General features: G+C 44.7%; 1 protein-coding gene across 2 annotated transcripts in view; it reads left to right on the top strand.

The window, feature by feature from the left end:
* The first annotated feature begins 7,593 nt into the window (after positions 1–7,593).
* The window catches only part of LOC144943473 (carboxy-terminal domain RNA polymerase II polypeptide A small phosphatase 1-like), a 37,771-nt gene continuing 25,647 nt past the window's right edge, over positions 7,594–19,717 (top strand). For both annotated transcript variants that reach the window (XM_078870942.1, XM_078870941.1), the window contains exon 1: positions 7,594–8,094. In XM_078870942.1, coding sequence (XP_078727068.1) covers positions 8,028–8,094 — 67 coding nt within the window. In that variant the 5' untranslated portion in view covers positions 7,594–8,027. The remainder of the gene's footprint in view (positions 8,095–19,717) is intronic.

Below are 19,717 nucleotides of genomic sequence, written 5' to 3'. Positions count from 1 at the left end.
GTGACTTGGACTCGAGTCAGACTCGAGTCATGAATTTGATGACTTGCGACTCGACTTGGACTTGCATAACAATGACTTTGTCCCACCTATGAGATGTGGACTCGAGTCATGTGACTTGGACTCGAGTCAGACTCGAGTCATGAATTTGATGACTTGCGACTCGACTTGGACTTGCATAACAATGACTTTGTCCCACCTATGAGATGTGGACTCGAGTCATGTGACTTGGACTCGAGTCAGACTCGAGTCATGAATTTGATGACTTGCGACTCGACTTGGACTTGCATAACAATGACTTTGTCCCACCTATGAGATGTGGACTCGAGTCATGTGACTTGGACTCGAGTCAGACTCGAGTCATGAATTTGATGACTTGCGACTCGACTTGGACTTGCATAACAATGACTTTGTCCCACCTATGAGATGTGGACTCGAGTCATGTGACTTGGACTCGAGTCAGACTCGAGTCATGAATTTGATGACTTGCGACTCGACTTGGACTTGCATAACAATGACTTTGTCCCACCTATGAGATGTGGACTCGAGTCATGTGACTTGGACTCGAGTCAGACTCGAGTCATGAATTTGATGACTTGCGACTCGACTTGGACTTGCATAACAATGACTTTGTCCCACCTATGAGATGTGGACTCGAGTCATGTGACTTGGACTCGAGTCAGACTCGAGTCATGAATTTGATGACTTGCGACTCGACTTGGACTTGCATAACAATGACTTTGTCCCACCTATGAGATGTGGACTCGAGTCATGTGACTTGGACTCGAGTCAGACTCGAGTCATGAATTTGATGACTTGCGACTCGACTTGGACTTGCATAACAATGACTTTGTCCCACCTATGAGATGTGGACTCGAGTCGTGTGACTTGGACTCGAGTCAGACTCGAGTCATGAATTTGATGACTTGCGACTCGACTTGGACTTGCATAACAATGACTTTGTCCCACCTCTGGTAACCAGTGTGGTGAAGTATGGTCAAGCAATCCACACGGCGTGAGGCCGAGACCTCAAACTCGAACTCTTACGAGACCTAGAAAACTTGGCCGTATCTTTTTCTCCCGCCGTGAAAATCACTTGAAAATTTTTTTTTCGTCGAATTTTTTAAATCGTAAATTACAAAGCGATAATTCCATAGTCACACCACCATCAATTCACACAACCGGGAGCTCAAATGTGTAATTTTTATTAACCGGCTGATAATTTAACGGACATATTTATAAATGTATGTAGATTAGCACCACTCCATATTTATGCGCCCAAAAAAACCCATCAACACATTCGTCTATAACACAGTGGCCTTAACAAGGAAAAATACGAGGCGACGTTTCGGGCAGTAGTCCTACGACATCGCCCATATATAGAGGCGTAATCATAAGAGTTGGATTGAGAACTTTCACTTCACGCCATGGGAGACTCATGAATTGAAAAAAAAAATTCTGATCAGCTAATTTTTTGTTAAAATTTCCATCACCAAAATACAGAAGCGATGAATTTAATCCGAATAACGGATCACTCGCTGTCAATGGGAAAATCATCCAATCCAACAGCAGCGGTGTGACACCCACCCCCCCACCCCTGCCCATTGGCTTGTGTAGTTATTATTTAATTCGAATGTTATGCTCGCGGGGCACAGCAAAATCGCCGCGGTCCCTTGTAGCGGATGACGCCGGGCGTGCGAAGTGGGGTGGGGGGAGCATTCCAGGCCGCGCCGTCTTCAGGCGGCCCGCGGCGGTATTTATTTATTTATTTGATGACGTGTCCTCCCTCGCCCCGCCCACCTCATGCATTATTTATGAGGGGGGCGGGGGGTAGCGGGTGTGGCGATTCCTCTACCAACGTGTGAATCGATTCAATTCGATTCTATAGAAAGCTACGGTGGGATTCGATTTTTTGGTGCATCGTTACGTGGTGAAGATTCCGGAATCGATCGATTCTTAAATTTGATCAATTTTTTTTAGTACGGGATGGTTGTGTGCAGATTCTATTCATTGTGCAGTTCAGGACAACGATGAATTGAATTTGTAAATTTAAAGTTGTACGAATCTATAGAGTTGATAATGGTGGACGGCATGGATGTTAACCCCATACGGTTTAATCCGTATTCTTTGTACAGAGAAATTGAGATTTCAGGTCCATACCCCTTACAGCAGTTTCAATACGGGCAAAAATAAATATAGTGTCTATTTGTTTGTGATTCTCCCTCGTGATAGGATTTTGTAGGATTAACGTTGAGATTTCTAAGGGCACGATGTCTGAATTGGTCTGTAATGAGGTAGGAGGCACTCATAAGGGGTTGACAGGTACGTTACTGTTATCCCGTTATAAAGGGGCCGTCCATAAATGACGTCACGCACCTGGGGGGGGGGGGGTCTGACATTTGTGACGATGTGTGACGAGGGGGAGGGGGTTTGAGAAATGTGACGTCACATCAAAATGCGCAACTTGAAATAAATATAGACAACACGTTCTACTTAATTAATTAGACTTTTTAATAAAAAAATATCCTACAACATCAGAGTGCAGCGCCACATTAAATACGCACTACAATGACGATAGTTTAAAGCGATTTTAAGCACGTTTTATTTTTGGGGGGGGGAAGGCAGAGCTTTGTGACGTCATATTTGAGGGGGGGTCTGACTTTTTGTGACGCCGTGTGACGAAGGGGGGGGGGGGGTTAAAAAACGTCCAAAATCGCGTGACGTCATTTATGGACGGCCCCAAAGGCCATCTGCAGTATCGTGAGATAAGTAATGAAGTTAAGTTTCATTATATGTATTTTAAGAATAATTTAGATGTGTGGATATCATACGATCTTGCAGTGGTATAAACTAGGAAGGAAATGGATTACAGCAGTGCGATTATTTGAATCGCGCGTTATCATTTAACAAAACAAATATTTCGATGTTCAACGACTGCAACACAGTTAAATAGTTAACAATCGATTTAAAGCTTTCGTGACTGCAGGGATTAATCTTCTTGGTTCTTTCGGTAAATTATTCAGACTCTGTCTTGACAGACCTGTTCTCCACCTGAGGACGGCTGCTTGCGTTGTGGCCGAAACGTCGTGAGAATTATTTTATAATTTTTATCATTATTATTTTAGTATTTCCATTCTACGTGACTTTCGCGAAAGAACCAAGAAGAGTTAACAATCGATTATTCGTTTAGCCCGAGTTCCACGTGCTTGGTGTGGGTAGTGTCAACATTCACCGTATTCTCTGGATTATTAGCACCCACCCCAAGTAGTCGAAAGCCAAATGCGCGTCTTGTAAGAAAATCCTGTAGGTGCGTGTCAGATGCGTGATCAGATTCCTCCAACTTTATTGACGTAGGGTCGTAGGGAAAACACGCGCGCGTGTGTGTGGTCTGGATAAATGCGTCGTGTACTCCAGGAAATACGGTGATAGCAGAGGTAGATTGAACACGTTAGCCTTTCGCGACAAATATTATTCATAATAAAGGTTTTTGGTCTTCTTGGTTATTTCGGTAAAGTCACGTAGAATGGAAATAATAAAATAATAAAAATAAAACTTAATAAAATAATTCTCACGACGTTTCGGCCACAACGCAAGCAGCCATCCTCAGGTTGAAGAACAGGTCTGTCGATAAGGCTCTGTCTGCTTAGGTTGTGGCCGAAACGTCGTGAGAATTATTTTATTATGTTTTATTTTGATTATTTTATTATTTCCATTCTACGTGACTTTACCGAAAGAACCAAGAAGATGAATCCCTGCAGTCACGAAAGCTTTAAATCGAAAGGTTTTTGGGTTAGATCGCGTTATTTATAAATGTGTCGTAACCCTCCACCACCCGACACGGCCAAACAGTAAAAAAAATGTGTCACGTTTTACAAAAGACAAAATAGTTCACTATTTTAGCCCACCGGTGTGTTGAAGAGTGAATCAACATCATCGTGAAGCAGAGGTAGAGTTGGGAATTCGTGGGTGGATGAATGTCCCGGTGATTTTCAAGGACGTGCCATAATGTTGCATTGTTTGTTGAAACTTGCTGTCCAAGCTTCAACAAGCCGCACCACCTCTACATAATAATAGGCTCAGTCAACCATTCTACACAACAAAGACTAATTTCCTGGCAGCGATTTCAGCCGCATCATCTCTACATAACAAAAAGGCTCAGTCCCTTTTACACGCACCTTTACATCAGCCGCACCTAGTTTACACAACAAAGGCTCATTCCTAGCAGCGTGCTTCAGCCGCACCGAACCTCACAAAAATAATATTCAGGGCCCACCTTGGCTCCTCCCACCCTCAACCAGTATATATAAAAATACGGTTTTCTTGGAATTTCTCTCACTTGATACAGCTATCGTGCTGTGACTGTTCCACCTGAAGACGGAAGCTTGTGTTGCCTCCGAAACGTCGTGATTTTTATTTATATTAAAATTTTACTAATTACATTTTTTTACTTACGTGACTTTACCGAAAAAAAAACTAAGAATATGAACCCCTAGTAGGGCATCTGTGGTGAAGAGTATTCAGATTTGCACCGTCGCTTTAATGATGTTGTTTTAATCTCGTTTCAAATTTCAACAACACAACTTTGCATCCATGTCAACCCCTTATCAGTGCCGACCTCATTACAGAACAATGCAGACCCTATTGGTCACCCCCGTGCCCCTAATAAACCTCAACGTTCATCCGACAAAGTCACATCGCAAGGGAGAAACACAAACACTTTTTTGTTGCCCATATTGAAACGGCTGTACGCCGTATGGACCTGAAAATTAAATTCCTCTGTACAAGAATACGGGATAAACCGTATGGGTTGACAGGTATGATGATGTACTCGCCTGTTGCCCGTCCATGGACGGGTGTATTGCAGTAAATCTAAAACTTGCAAGCGAAAAGCAGACCGTGACGTGAGATATTCATTGCATCAATTCGTGTGCAATTTGTAAGAGCGCGGTGACACAGACTTTGGGGCCGTCCATAAATGACGTCACACGGCCTCACAAAAAGTCAGACCCCCCTCAAATATGACGTCACAAAGCTCTGCCCCCCCCCAAATAAAACACGCTTCAAATCGCTTTAAACTATTGTCATTGTAGTGCGTATTTAATGTGGCGCTGCACTCTGATGTTGTTGGAGAAAACATGTATTAAAAAGTATATTTAATTAAATAGAACGTGTTGTCTATATTTATTTAAAGTTGCGCATTTTGATGTGACGTCACATTTCTCAAACCCCCCCCCCCTCGTCACACATCGTCACAAATGTCTGACCCCCCCCCCCCCACTGGAGCGTGCCACTAAGAGGTGGGGCCTTACCATCAGCCCCACCAAAACTAAGCACCTGCCTGGGTATTTTGCAGAGGTGGGACAAAGTCATTGTTATGCAAGTCCAAGTCGAGTCGCAAGTCATCAAATTCATGACTCGAGTCTGACTCGAGTCCAAGTCACATGACTCGAGTCCACACCTCTGGTATTTTGTACCATCGGACACTCCACCCCCACAACTCCCAATCGGTGATGGGGCAGTTGTGGAGAGAGTGGAGAGTTTCCCATACCTGGGCAGTGTGCTTATGACCGGCTCCAGTTTAACAGCAGAGGTCTCACTCCGAATCAGTCGAGCGGCAATATCTTTTCATCGGTTGCGTAACGCTGTGTGGAAGCTACCTGGTCTGTCGCTCCGCACGAAGCTTCAGGTCTTCTCGGCCACGGTCATTCCCTCCCTTTTCTACGCTTGCGAAACGTGGACCCCCCTAATGGAGCATCTTCGCCGGTTGGAAACATTTAGGCTGGCCTGCCTGCGATCCATCCTGGGTTTAACCAGGCTGGATTGTGTGAGGAGCTCACAAATCCTTGAAAGATCTGGGCAAAGTCCCATCGGTGAGCTCCTCCGGCAGGCAAGGCTGCGTTGGCTGGGTCATGTAGCCCGCATGCCCAGCCACCGCATGCCTAAGCAGCTTTTGTTCGGCCGGATCGAGGGGGCTAAACGGGCGCGGCACGGGCTAGAGAAGAGATGGAGTGATGTGGTACAGGAGGACGTGGAGCTGAGTGGACTTGCCGATGACTGGTACCAGCGGTGTCAAGATCGGCCTCAGTGGAGGAGGCTCGTGAAGGACGCTACTGGGCAGTTGGAGGCAGTCGCCCTCCAACAACAACGGAGGGCGGAGGAGCGACGCTCACAACAACGAGCGGAGCGCCGGGTGGCTAAAGCACACCAAGTTGGTACAGTAGGGGGCACAGGTGGTGCATCAGCCAGTCATCTCGGTCATCTCGGTCAGTCGACCCGTGGCACCTGAGTCTGCCCCGTGACCTCCTGCCAGCGGGCGTTCGACACTTCACGTGGCCTCAAGGTGCACATGGCCTGGCACAAGTGTCGTGGTGACGTCACCGCCACTTAGTGGCGAATGGCGGTTGTTGTTGTGTGTAATGTGTGTGTGTCTGTGTATGTCTGTGTGGTGTTGTATGTGTGTATGTCTGTGTGTGTCTGGAGTATGTGTGTGTAGTGTGTGTATGTGTGTGTGTCTGTATGTGTGTCTGTGTGTAGTGTGCGGTGCGTGTGTGTGTGTAGTATGTGTGCAATGTGTCTGTGTGTATGTCTGTCTGTGTGTGTGTAGTAGTGTATGTGTGTAGTAGTGTATGTGTGTATGTCTGTGTGTGTCTGTGTGTGTGTATGTATGTATGTGTGTAGTGTGTGTATGTGTATGTCTGCGTGTAGTGTAGTGGTGTATGTGTAGTGTATGTCTGTGTGTATGTCTATGTGTGTGTGTAGTATGTGTAGTAGTGTGTCTGTGTGTGTGCGTGGTGTGTGTGGAGTATGTGTGTGTGTAGTGTATGTAGTAGTGTGTCTGTGTGTGTAGCAGTGTATGTGTGTGTGTGGTGCGTGTGTAGTGTATGTGTGTGTGGAGTATGTGTGTGTAGTCTGCGTGTGTGTCTATGTGTGTGTGGTGCGTGTGTAGTGTATGTGTGTGGAGTATGTGTGTTTGTGTGTGTATGTCTGTGTGTGTGTGGAGTATGTGTGTCTGTGTGTGTATGTCTGTGTGTGTGTATGTCTGTGTGTGTGTGGAGTATGTGTGTGTGTAGTGTATGTCTGTGTGTGTATGTGTGTGTGTGGTGCGTGTGTGTGGAGTATGTGTGTGTGTAGTGTATGTCTGTATGTGTGTCTGTGTGTGTGTGTGGTGCGTGTGTAGTGTATGTGTGTGTGGAGTATGTGTGTGTGTAGTCTGCGTGTGTGTCTGTGTGTGTGTGGTGCGTGTGTAGTGTATGTGTGTGTGGAGTATGTGTGTCTGTGTGTGTATGTCTGTGTGTGGAGTATGTGTGTGTGGTGCGTGTGTAGTGTATGTGTGTGTGGAGTATGTGTGTCTGTGTGTGTATGTCTGTGTGTGGAGTATGTGTGTGTGGTGCGTGTGTAGTGTATGTGTGTGTGGAGTATGTGTGTCTGTGTGTGTATGTCTGTGTGTGGAGTATGTGTGTGTGGTGCGTGTGTAGTGTATGTGTGTGTGGAGTATGTGTGTCTGTGTGTGTATGTCTGTGTGTGGAGTATGTGTGTGTGTAGTGTATGTCTGTATGTATGTGTGTCTGTGTGTGTGGTGCGTGTGTGGGGCGCCTAGAAACGGCTGCGTTTGTGTGGACCCACTCTCCTCCATGTTGCTGCTTCTGTCAGGCCTGGCGCATCATCACCACCACCACCACCGCGGCGGCTTTGTGATACAACTTTCACTCACAAACAACAAACAAACAAGCGGCAACTGACGAGGAACAGCGACGAAGACAACAACAGCTGACGATAAACAACATCGAGATCGACATCGAGACACACAGAGGAGAGGAGGAGGGGGGGAGATACGAAAAAAGTTTAAAAAAAGAAGTCCATCTCGGATATCGCCGTTTCGTTCGGGAACAACTCTTTGTAGTTTTTGTTTCGTTTAAACATTTCTTGAAGTAAGAAGCGAGGTTGAGGTGTGTGTGGGGTTTGTGGGTTTTGTGTGGTGGGGGGGGGGAGGTGGTGGCATTGGGAAAGCCACGTGGAGTCGTTTGCAGCCGATGGAAAGTGCGTCCATCATCACCCAAGTTTGCCGTGAAGATGACACCACCACGACGACAGAAAGAGGTCAGAAACATTGTTGCATCGTAAGAAGTGTTTTAAAAAAAAAACTACAACTCGTTATGTGTGTGTTGTAATGAGTTTCCCCCCATGCGATGTGGAGTAAACATCGCTACTGTGGGGAGACAAAGGCGGTCGGGCGTGGTGCTGGACACCCACCTCTATGCCTTCATAGGTGCTCGCTAACAGCACTTGCCCCTTACTCTGTTAGAGGCTACACGGGGGATCTTTGTCTTTGTCAATGAACGGGGAGCGGTGGCGCAGCGGTTAGCGCTACGAAGACGCTGAGCTGGGTTCGATTCCCGGCTCACGGCCACCGTCAGTGACGATTATCTGAGCCCTCCCCTAGGTCGACTCAGCCTCAAATGAGTACCTGGTGCGGCTGCGTTAAACATCGCCACTGGGGGAGACAAAGGCGGTCGGGCGTGGTGCTGGCCACCCACCCCTCGTGTACCACTGCCGGCCTTCATAGGCAACATTTGCCAACAACACTGTTGTTAGTGGCTGTACGGGGGAGATTTGTGTTAATTAGTACCCCGGTACGTTATGTAGTCAACATCTCCACTGGGGGAGACAAAGACGGCCGGGATTGCGTGTTTGCTGGTCTTGTTTGCTTACTACTCGCGACTAACATCATCATCATCGTGGTGGCTTGTCAGCTTGTGTGGTGGTGGTACAGAAGGGGGCTCATGGTTGTCTCTGTGTGCTTCGTGCCCACCACCACGTGGCGAGTGGTGAAAGTTCACCGTGAAAGCCACAAAAAGGCGAAGATGATCGGAGCGGAGAGAGTGGCCTTCGTGTAACTCGTTAGTCGTGGTGCTGGTGGTGGTGGTTTGTGTAATTTGATGGTTTTATCGCGTTTAATTTGTATGAAAAAGGCAAAAGATTTGCGGTAGTTTTGGTAAAGTGTGGCTTTTTGTTGTTTTCTGGGCCATGTTTGATATGGGGCGGGAACTACAACAACAATAATTGCCACGGTGCGTTTTGAAAGTTGTTTGTAAAGTTGTGTTTTGAAAGTTGTGTTTTTAAAGTAGTTTTTCTAAAGTTGCGTTTTTAAAGTTGCAGTTTGACAGGGAGCAGGGCTGAGCTGAGTCGTACACACGTGTGTTTGTGTTGTGTGTTTGTGTGTCTGTGTGTTGTGTGTGTGTCTGTGTGTGTGTCTGTGTGTTGTGTGTGACTCAAACGAGTACCTGGTGTGCGGTGTGTAAACATCGTCACTAGGGAGACAAAGGCGGCCGGGCGTGGTGCTGGCCACATCAGCACCCCCCCTCGTGTGCCGTGCCGGCCTTCATAGGTGCTCGCTAACAGCACTTGCCCCATATTGTTGTGTTATAAGTAAACAACTCTACTCGTGTTTCGTTTTTAACGTTTATCTTATTAATGTGGCGTTCATGTAATGTTTGTAAACGAATGTTGTTGTTTCTGTGCATCTCGTGATAATTCGCGGGGGGAGGGTGTTATTGTTGTTGTTTTGGTGTTCGCGTCTCTGATGTGGTGTTTGATTTGAACAATCCGTCCGTGTTAGTTCTGTCACGATACTTTTACCTGCATTGTTGACGATTCGTTGAGATATTTTGAAAGTCTTTTTGTGTTGCGAATCTTCCCAGGAATGTTTAGTGTCTATTGCGTAATTGCCTTTGGTTTGTTGTGGTTTTTATTTGAAACGTTTATCTTATGTTTTGGTTATGGATACGTTGTGTTTGTCTGTCGGCTATACAATGTTTCTGTTTGATCAAATGATGTGTTCATGTTGTTTATCAAATTGTTTTTTAATTTTATTTTGCAAGCCTGTCTGTCCAGGAGTGTGTATTTGTCTGAAAATGTGCTTGGTTTGGCTGTGGGTGGTTGTCAATGTGTTTGTCTCATACATTTGTGTAGTAATGTGTAAATGTGTTGTCATACATATTTGTAGTAATGTATCAATGTGTTTACGTCTCATAGATTTGTGTAGTAATGTGTAAACGTGTTTGTCATACATTTGTGTAGTAATGTATAAATGTGTTTGTGTTTCATACATTTGTGTAGTAATGTGTAAATGTGTTTGTGTTTCATACATTTGTGTAGTAATTTGTAAATGTGTTTGTGTTTCATACATTTGTGTAGTATTGTTTAAATGTGTTTGTGTCTTAATACATTTGTGTAGTAATGTGTAAATGTGTTTGTGTCTCATACATCTGTGTAGTAATTTGTAAACGTGTTTGCCATACATTTGTGTAGTAATGTGTAAATGTGTTTGTGTTTCATACATTTGTGTAATAATGTTTAAATGTGTTTCATACATTTGTGTAAATGTGTTTGTGTCTTAATACATTTGTGTAGTAATGTGTAAATGTGTCTCGTACATTTGTATAGTAATGTGTGAATGTGTTTGTCATACATTTGTGTAGTAGTGTGTCAATGTGTTGTGTCTTAATACATTTGTGTAGTAGTGTGTAAATGTGTTGTCATACATTTGTGTCGTAATGTGTGAATGTGTTGGCATACATTTGTGTCGTAATGTGTGAATGTGTTGTCATACATTTGTGTCGTAATGTGTGAATGTGTTGGCATACATTTGTGTAGTAATGTGTGAATGTGTTGTCATACATTTGTGTCGTAATGTGTGAATGTGTTGTCATACATTTGTGTCGTAATGTGTGAATGTGTTGTCATACATTTGTGTAGTAATGTGTAAATGTGCTGTCATACATTTATATAGTAATGTGTGAATGTGTGAGTGAATGTGCCCGTATCCGCGTTAGTAATGCACGGTGAGTGTGGTGGTTTAACATTGCGTTTCTGTACATCTCTCTCGTCGTTTATTGTTTTTGTGTGAATGTGTCTCGTCTCTTAATATGCTTGTGTTTTTGTTCACACCTAATCGGATACAACAGCTGTACTAAATTGTTCGCTGATATTACAATTACAATGTGTTTATATCACGTGACTGTCACCCACACGGGCATGGCTTGCTTTGGGATATGTTTTTGTGTATTTCTGTGCCACGTGTATCTCTCAATATAATGTGGTCGCTTTGTAACACTGTGTGTGTCTCTGATACGTATACCCCGTGTGTTTATGTTTTTTGAAATGCTGGTGTTTGGTTTTATTGTGGCGCGTGTGTGTTACGTGTTGATGTGCACGCGTCAGCTCTGCTCACACGCCTTTTGTATGTCTCTGTTCATGTGTTTTTGTTCATGTGCCGTGTACAAACACGACACTTGCACACACCCATTCATAGACTCACGTGTGTGTGTGTGTGTTCCCACACACACACACGTGCGTGGGAACACACACACACGCGTGTGTACTCTAGAATAGTGGGATGTTGTACGGTACTCACTGCACCACTTAACTGCATTCTTATCGAGTGCAGTACAGAACAAATATAGCACTACATACAAAAGACAAAGACCCCCCCCCCCCGTATATTCTCAACACACTGGTGGGGCAAGTGCTGTTTGCGAGCACCTATAAAGACCGGCACGGGGCACACGAGGGGGTGGGTGACCAACCCCACGCACGCCCGGCCGCCTTTGTCTCCCCAGTGGCGATGTTTACACACCGCGCCAGGTACTCATTTGAGGCTGAGTTGACCTAGGGGAGGCACAGGACCGGTTCAGATAATCGTCACGGCTGTTGTTGGTGAATGGAACTCTGTCCATAGCCGGGGTTCGTAGCGTAGCGCTAACCGCTGCCCCACCGCTCCTCACCCGACTACAACACAAAGACAAAGATCCCCCGTGTAGCCTTAAACAGACCGAAGGGGCAAGTGCTGTTAGCGAGCACCTATAAAGTCCGGCACGGCACACGAGGGGGTGGGTGGGCAACACCACGCACGCCCGGCCGCCTTTGTCTCCCTAAGTGGCGATGTTTACACACCGCACAAGGTACTCATTTGAGGCTGAGTCGACCTAGAGGAGGCCCAGGACCGGTTCAGATAATCGTCACTGGGTGTTGGCCGTGAGCGGGAATCAAACTCGGGTCCCCGCCAGGTTCATAGCGCTAACCGCTATCCCACCGCTCCCCAAATTACTCGAACACAGCATACACACATTACCATTCGTACCCTACAATGCAATGTACATGAACGCAGCCACATGTACACACACATCGTACTCGTCCGCACACACACCCACACATTCAGACTCACGCGTGCGCAACCACGATTAGAATGAGCGTTATCTTTCTACAAGATAGACCCGGGATGAATGACTTGGGTGGTGCAGTACAATTGGTGCATTGTGTGCCACCGATGGTTTTGTTGGAATCGATGCCTGGAATTTGTATTGTAAACACACATTGAGAAGCGAGGTCCACTTGAATAGTTCTTAGAACGATTTTTTTTACGTGACCTTTGTCGTTTAAGTCGTCGTTCCCTTAGGGGCCATCCTTTTAGTCCGTACCCATGGAGTTGTGGGGTTAACCCAAATGCGTTCGCTTGTGTATGGGGGGGTCTACTGACAATGTACACATAGGAAACGGTGGGGGGGGGGGTGAAGTCTCGATAATAATCTGTCTCCATTGGCCTTCAAATGAGTTAGATGGTCTGGCGGTGGACTATCTGTTTGCTTAAACACGTGAATATTATTAATCCTTGATCGTTTCTGCGTGGCTTAAATATTGGCCGTTCTATAGGATTCGGGGGGTGGGGGGGGTGTAAAAAGTCCACGTGCGTACAGGGAGGGGGGGGGTCAAGTTTTGACAGATTTGTGCGGACCGACTCAATGGATGATGGCCCCTTAGGGGTTTGACTGTCATTTGGTGTGGTCCGCGTGCATTGATGTGAATGGCATTTCTCATTGGGATGTTGACTCGCAACAAGCCGAACCATTTGCAGGAACCCCCGTGTGTGTTGGTGGCGGTGGGCATTCGCGTTTTCAAACCGCAGAAACCTCAAGAGAATTGTGAGCGATTTGCAATCGTTGCAGGTGGGTTTGGTGGCTTCCACATCACGCATTGGTGGTTTGGTGGGCCGGTGTTACCTTGTGCTGAGCATTTTTCATCCCATCGGTTTGTATTGTCAATGCCAACAACCTGTGATTCTTAACACGTAGGCTCTACCGATCAATATTCATAATATAGTTTGTTTTTGGTTAGATCGCGTAAATATAAATGTTGCCATTAAACCTGCCACCACCCGACACAGCCAGTTACAAACCTTACCAATTGGCTGTGTCGGGTGGTGGAGGGTTTAACGACACATTTATATTTACGCGATCGAACCAACCCAACAAAAAAAACCTACATGATGAACCTGTGACTTGTTAAGTCTCTCGGAATGTGGCGCTGTCTCTCCCATCTCGTCGGCTCACGGAAGCGAAAGCAGCGTTGAGCCCGCGATAATCAAGCGCTCGGCGTGAAGACCACCGTGCCAGTGACACGTGGCCTCAACGTGCACATAGCCTGGCACAAACGTCGTGGTGACGTCAAGTCACCGCCACTTAGTGGCGAATTGCGGTTGTTATCGACTGAGAGTTGTCGTGCTTACAAAGTGGTGAAGTATGGTCCAATAATCAGACCACGATGACCAGCCTGGCATGGGGAGAGGCCTTCATCCAGCAGTGGATTTATAGTTTACAAAGTGCAGCACATGCACACGTGTTTTGGTTTATAATTATGCAGTGTTTTTGGACATTGTGTATTTTTTTTACCCATGAATGTTAAGAGGTTTCTGAAATCCGATTGACAGTGAAAAGAAAAAACCCTTACTCAAAAGCGTTGGTGTCCTGATTGGACACATTTAAGGCTTTGTTTACAACTAAATACAGCGCATCATGTTGGGTTTTGTCAATGTGAAACTGTTGATTTGTCAGTTAAAAAGTGTTCACATCATCTAAACATCTACATCTTCCCAGTGTGTCCCCAAGGCAGCAACACTCTCACGTTCAGTCGCAACTGCTGTGCTGCAACACTTTTATCACATGGTCACTTTGAGTTGTCATATGAGACAACTCCACTAGCCCGGTCAGTGCAGGTTGACACGTATGTTGAATTTCTTTCGCACCGTACGTAGCCAACCGTGCTAATTGGAGGTGCAGTGTTGAGTCTATGAGTTAATGTTGAGTCTATGGGTGGTGATAGTCTATGGGCAGTTTGTATGTTGAACTTCTTTAACACCGTACGTAGTCAACCGTGATAATCAGAGGTGCGGGAGGAAGGACAATAAACTAAACACAAAACGCAGTTTTAAAGAAATACGTTTTCAATCTAAATTTACAGACCTGTGTTAAGTAGTACAATAGGTTTTACTGCTCTGGCCTCAGCTGAGAATGTAGCTCCTGATAAGGAGTCTTTGACACGCTGTTTTATGCATGGCGGACACCCATTTTAAGAAACTTTATGTTTCTGTATAGACCAGTGTCCTCTTTTGACCAGTGTCCTTCATTGCAAGGCCCGCTGGCGGCCCCTGACAATACACAACATGTAAAAACACCCCTCCCCCATCATCATCATGCTGCTGTCAAGCCCCAATTGTTTCAAATGTGTGTGGCGGCCTTCACAACTGATGTCTTATCGGTGAAATTGCCCCCCCCCCCTGAAAATTTGTGAAAAGCACTGTTAGATTGTTCATATTTCGATATTGATATTAATGGTGCTACAAAAAAGTGAATCAATTGCATGGTTAGCAAAATTATAATTACATCTATCCAAATTATTACAAGAGCATTTTGGTAATTGCTACAAATGATAAAGCTTAAAAATATAATGGAATACATTCCAGTATTGCATTTGTGAAACGATTATTTTGCCTTATATAGATAATGCAAAGCGCACATGAAGTGCTGTACTTTAATATAAACTGGTATGGATATGTAATTATATATTTAGCATTATTATCATGCAGTCTGGTGACGTGTGTTTATTTTCTCAAGCTTATTGCTGTGCATAAAGGTAAGGAATATTTTTTCAAAGTTACCTACTGTACTGTATTTAGAAACATACAGTATTCTTTTTTTAGAATTTTTTGACTTATAATGTTTTGACTTACATTTTTTACGTATACATAATCCCGGTAAGAGCATCGTCGAGAGATGAATACGTTCCCACGGTAAACACAAGATTCCATTTGCCATGAAGTCATGTGTTTTGGCCCGCATGACAGTAATCACTCGCATTTTTGGCATTTTAACATTTACGCCGCCTCTTTCGCAACCCCTCGGGGTCGTCCGCTGGCGTCAGCGGATGACCGCTTTAGTGAAGGACACCTCGGAGGTGTTGGTGTTACGTGGGCACACGTTTTATACATCACAAACGCTGGCGACTGGCGATTGTTCAGTGTCAGAGTGCTTCCAACTGGCACCGGTGAGGCCCTGGGTTTGAATCCAGGTTTCAGCCGGCTGTGATTTAATATCAGGGTTGTCAGGTTTTGGGATTGGATGTTCTCCGCCTGGTCCACTAATGACTGCTACAACAACAACAACGACAAAAATCCTCGCATTTCCTTTTTGGCTAAATTCCACCTCTGAGAATAAAAAAAAATATCTCAGTCTGACTGTTCATGGGACAAAGAAAACTGTAGAATGGCCGGTGGGACAGGGCCTGCCCCTGCTATGGAGGGCAGAGGGTCTCATGGGGGGATCTCGGAGATATCGCTGCGGTATCTACTTCTGGGGGTCATTCTCTAACATAAAGCGGATGTGACACTAATAAAACAATTGAGATACCGCGTGTTTGCTTTCAATTCCAAATGGAGTAAGGCAGAAATGTTGACGTGACGTTTTTGGCTATAATTTTCATCGTAACTGCACACCATGGCCTTTGTGCCACAAATGTCTAAATGGTCAAATTGTAGCCAAACAGTGCACAGTGATATAATCTATTTGCCCGTGAGAGAAGCCCTATATAGTCCCAAGGCCCTACTTCAGAAGGGTTTGTGAAGTAAATTGGAGCCCCTAAAAATATATATAAAACACACTACGAACGGTTAACACTCAAAAGTTATGTACAGATGGTTTCAAAAGTGAATGTCTTAACTGGCAGAATTAACCTGGCAGCTCTAACCTATAACACCTGGTATTCCCAGGCGGTTTCCCTATGCAAGTGCCAACATTCATGGCGAGTTGGTCACGGGCGTTAACGATGCCGAGCTTGGCAATGGACGGCTTGGTGTCGGTGGGTGTCGGGGGAACGTTATGTACCTCTGTGCGCAAAGGTCGTAGTACAGAGACACTGTTTCACATTGAACTTAGCCCATCTTCAAGTACTCTAAAGAATGTTTTAAGTGTCAAAAGTACGTGCAAGAAAACCTCCACTGTGTTGTCGTGTTTTGTTCTCCCCCCCCCCTCCACCAATTTTACTACTTTGGTAAAAGCGGTGGCAACGTCACGAGTCGAATAGATTTTGGTTTGTAAACCTGCAGCTACGTAATGCCGTCAGCTTTGTAATGGAAATCTTTCCCAGATGATGACATCGCAGATGTAGAGTATTTCTCATTTTTAGGAGCCGCTCGTTAGCCACCGTAGGGGCACAACTTTTAACGTCCTTTTAAATATTGTTTATCTCATGCTGAGGGTAAGCTTTAAAAGTCTCATTGTGGGAAGATGCCAAGTTAAGTGGAAAACAAATGTAATGCGAATTATGATCATTGGTTTTTTACCCTTTTATCTGGCAACAAAACTGACACCTTTTTTTACAAGGAGTCATGTTTGCATTGACCACAATACCTGCAGTCGGAATGCAAACAAAAAACACAACTCTGATAATGTAGGCACTGTCCTTGAAATTGTTTGGTCCACACCCGAGACAGCTTTCCTTAGAGCCTAGTCTCACATGGTGTTGGACCAGATGACGCCAAAAGGTGCATTCCGACCGCAGGTATTGTGGTCAATGCAAACATGACTCCTCGTAAAAAAAAGGTGTCAGTTTTGTTGCCAGATAAAAGGGTAAAACAACAATTATCATATTTTGCTACTGGCAAATGAGGTTCCAATGGTGTAATGCGAATTATGTTTTAGGTGCAGTCATTGATAACCCTCGTTGGCGCTCGCTCCGGACCCTGACCTCTGTGCCACCATACAAACTCAGCTGCTGTCGTTTGAATTTGACAAAAGTTGTGCTTTGTGATTGGTGTTTTTTGAAATACACATTTGTGGCGTGGCACCACTTGGGTTTAACCCAAAGGGGACCGGGTCTTTCACTTTGCCAGTTGGGGAAGCCTTCGACCAGCAGTGAATAGATCATGGCTGGTGATGATGATAATTTTATCATCGCCTGTATGCTGGTGCTTGGTTCAAATAATGTCTTAACCAGGCATATAAGCCCTCGCTAAACTGTCTGTTCTTTGTATCTCTGTACAGTCAGTCCACTGCTTCATGAATGATTGGCTCACCACGCCAGACAGGTGACAGAGGGACTTATTAGACTCTACTTCACCACAACAGTCAGTGCCGTTTGGTGCAGGTTGGGATCATTAAGGTGGCACCATAGAAGTACAGTGCAATGTATTTTTCTTGCACTGCCCTCCATGCAGCCCTGTAATCTTTAGCCAATAAAAACCTGTCATAGCTTTGGTAACTGTATAGAAGGTTATCCATGCGTTATCCGGGCTAGAATCTCCTTCCTGCTGAGGTTCCAAGGTCTGACAAGATTGGGCGAATTCCAGATGATTGAGTTCATGGGCCTGAACTTCTGCACTGTGTTTCGGTTGTCCCCTTTGTGTGCTGTTTCCACTTTTTGTGTTGTTTGTACAGTCTGTTCTATGTGTATTGTCTGTTTCTGTGTAGTCTTTCTATGTTGTTGTAGGCTGTATCTCACTTGTTTTTGGCTCTTTTGCGTCGTCAAACGCCTTTCTGACCAAGTGGCCTCAAGGGAATATATTTCCATAACATTTTCATAAATCAACAATGAGCTACATTCATCCTCGCACTTTTCCAAGGATGGTATGGCGAGCGATTGATTAATATACATGATGCCCCCCAACCCCCTCTGCTTAAGGGACTGTGGTAAATGTTTTTTTCCTTAAATGCGCTTTAGAGAATATGGGGGAATACATGAATCTGCTTAGGGTGAAATGATTGTATGAATGCATGTGGAATTTATGAAGGCCACTTGTAGTTGAGAAGCCAGGTAATGCAGGGCGATGAATTCATGGACGCCGCAAGTAAAATAATGGAGTATAGAAAAAAAACATTTGATTTCAAAACGTCTACACATCTCGCAATCCGCTTATTCAACGTGTTAACACTTAAATTTCGATTTAAAGCTTTCGTGACTGCAGGGATTCATATTCTTGGTTCTTTTGGTAAAGTCACGTAGAAGGGAAATAATAAAAACATTTTTTTTATTATGTTTTATTATATTAATTGTATTATTTCCCTTCTACGTGACTTTACCGAAAGAACCAAGAATACGTGTTAACACTTTTCCTCCGTAAACTATGGAGCCATCGCGTTCACAAGGTAAGAAGGACATGAGAAGTATGTTCGGGGTGCCTGTAAATGGATTTCCGTTTTCCACGTGGAGAACGCGAGCGAGAGGCATTGGGAAATGGAAAAGCGCAGGATACCCCCAGTGGTTGGAATGTTAAATAAAACGCAGCGCACAACAAATTTCCAAATTTCCAAAACGTAAAGTTAGATATGTTGATTTGAAGATTTCGTGGCTGCAGGAATCCGTAGTTTTTGGTTCTTTCGGTAAAGTCACGTAAGTATAAAATAAAATCAATCACGACGTTTTGGGTGGGAAAACGTGCTTTCCCACCTGATGAAAGCATGTTTTCCCACCTGCTGTTGGACGCTTGTGTTGTGCCTGAAACGTCGTGATTTATTTTATTTTATACCTACGTGACTTTACCGAAAGAACTAAAAAAATGTACATTCTTGGTTCTTTCGGTAAAGTCACGTAGAAGGGAAATAATAAAATAATAGAAATATAAAACAAAATATTTTTAGGGATTCATATTCTTGGTTCTTTTGGTAAAGTCATGTAGAAGGGAAATAATAAAATAAAATAAAAATATGTTTATTTTATTATTTCCCTTCTACGTGACTTTACCGAAAGAACCAAGAATATGAATCCCTGCAGTCACGAAAGCTTTAAATCAAAACCAAAGAGTATGTTAAATACGTTGTCAGTGGTTTAGACTGCACCACCATTGGGGGACGTGTGGTGTGGTGGGGACAGTGAGAGTACTTCAGCACACTGGTAAGTGTGGGTTGGTGACAATACCCAAAGTATCAAATTCGTTTACAGATGGAGCGGTGAGGTCAGCTCGTGCGCAAGGGGCTAGATCAGGGGTCGGCAACAAAACTAAGAAGAGACACTTTTTGCGAATTCGGTAACGAATAAAAAAAAACCTCAACATTTAACGGCCCGCGATGTACTGCAAGGTGAATACGAGGTGATACTGGTGGTTTTGAATAAATAAATCACGTCTCACGAAGAAGCGGCCCTTGAAGAGCCACCGCATGCGGCTTCGGAGCCACTGAATGTCCGCCCCATTGGGCTCGATGGAATGTGGCATCGCGTGACCATGTGGGGATGGTGACGGCATGGGGGGGGGGGGCTCTATCCAGCAGTGGATAGATCGTAACTGATGGTATCATCAGTAATATATTAAACGGGCTCGTTCGATATAATATGACCTGTTCATGTAAATGATAACCCTCAGATGACCGATCAAGCCTTGCATTTTGACAATGACACACAC

This window comes from Lampetra fluviatilis, chromosome 31 (genome assembly GCF_964198595.1).
Source record: "Lampetra fluviatilis chromosome 31, kcLamFluv1.1, whole genome shotgun sequence".
Classification (NCBI taxonomy): domain Eukaryota; kingdom Metazoa; phylum Chordata; class Hyperoartia; order Petromyzontiformes; family Petromyzontidae; genus Lampetra; species Lampetra fluviatilis.
The sequence above is the reverse complement of the archived record's forward strand: the minus strand, read 5'-3'. Positions and strand labels throughout refer to the sequence as shown.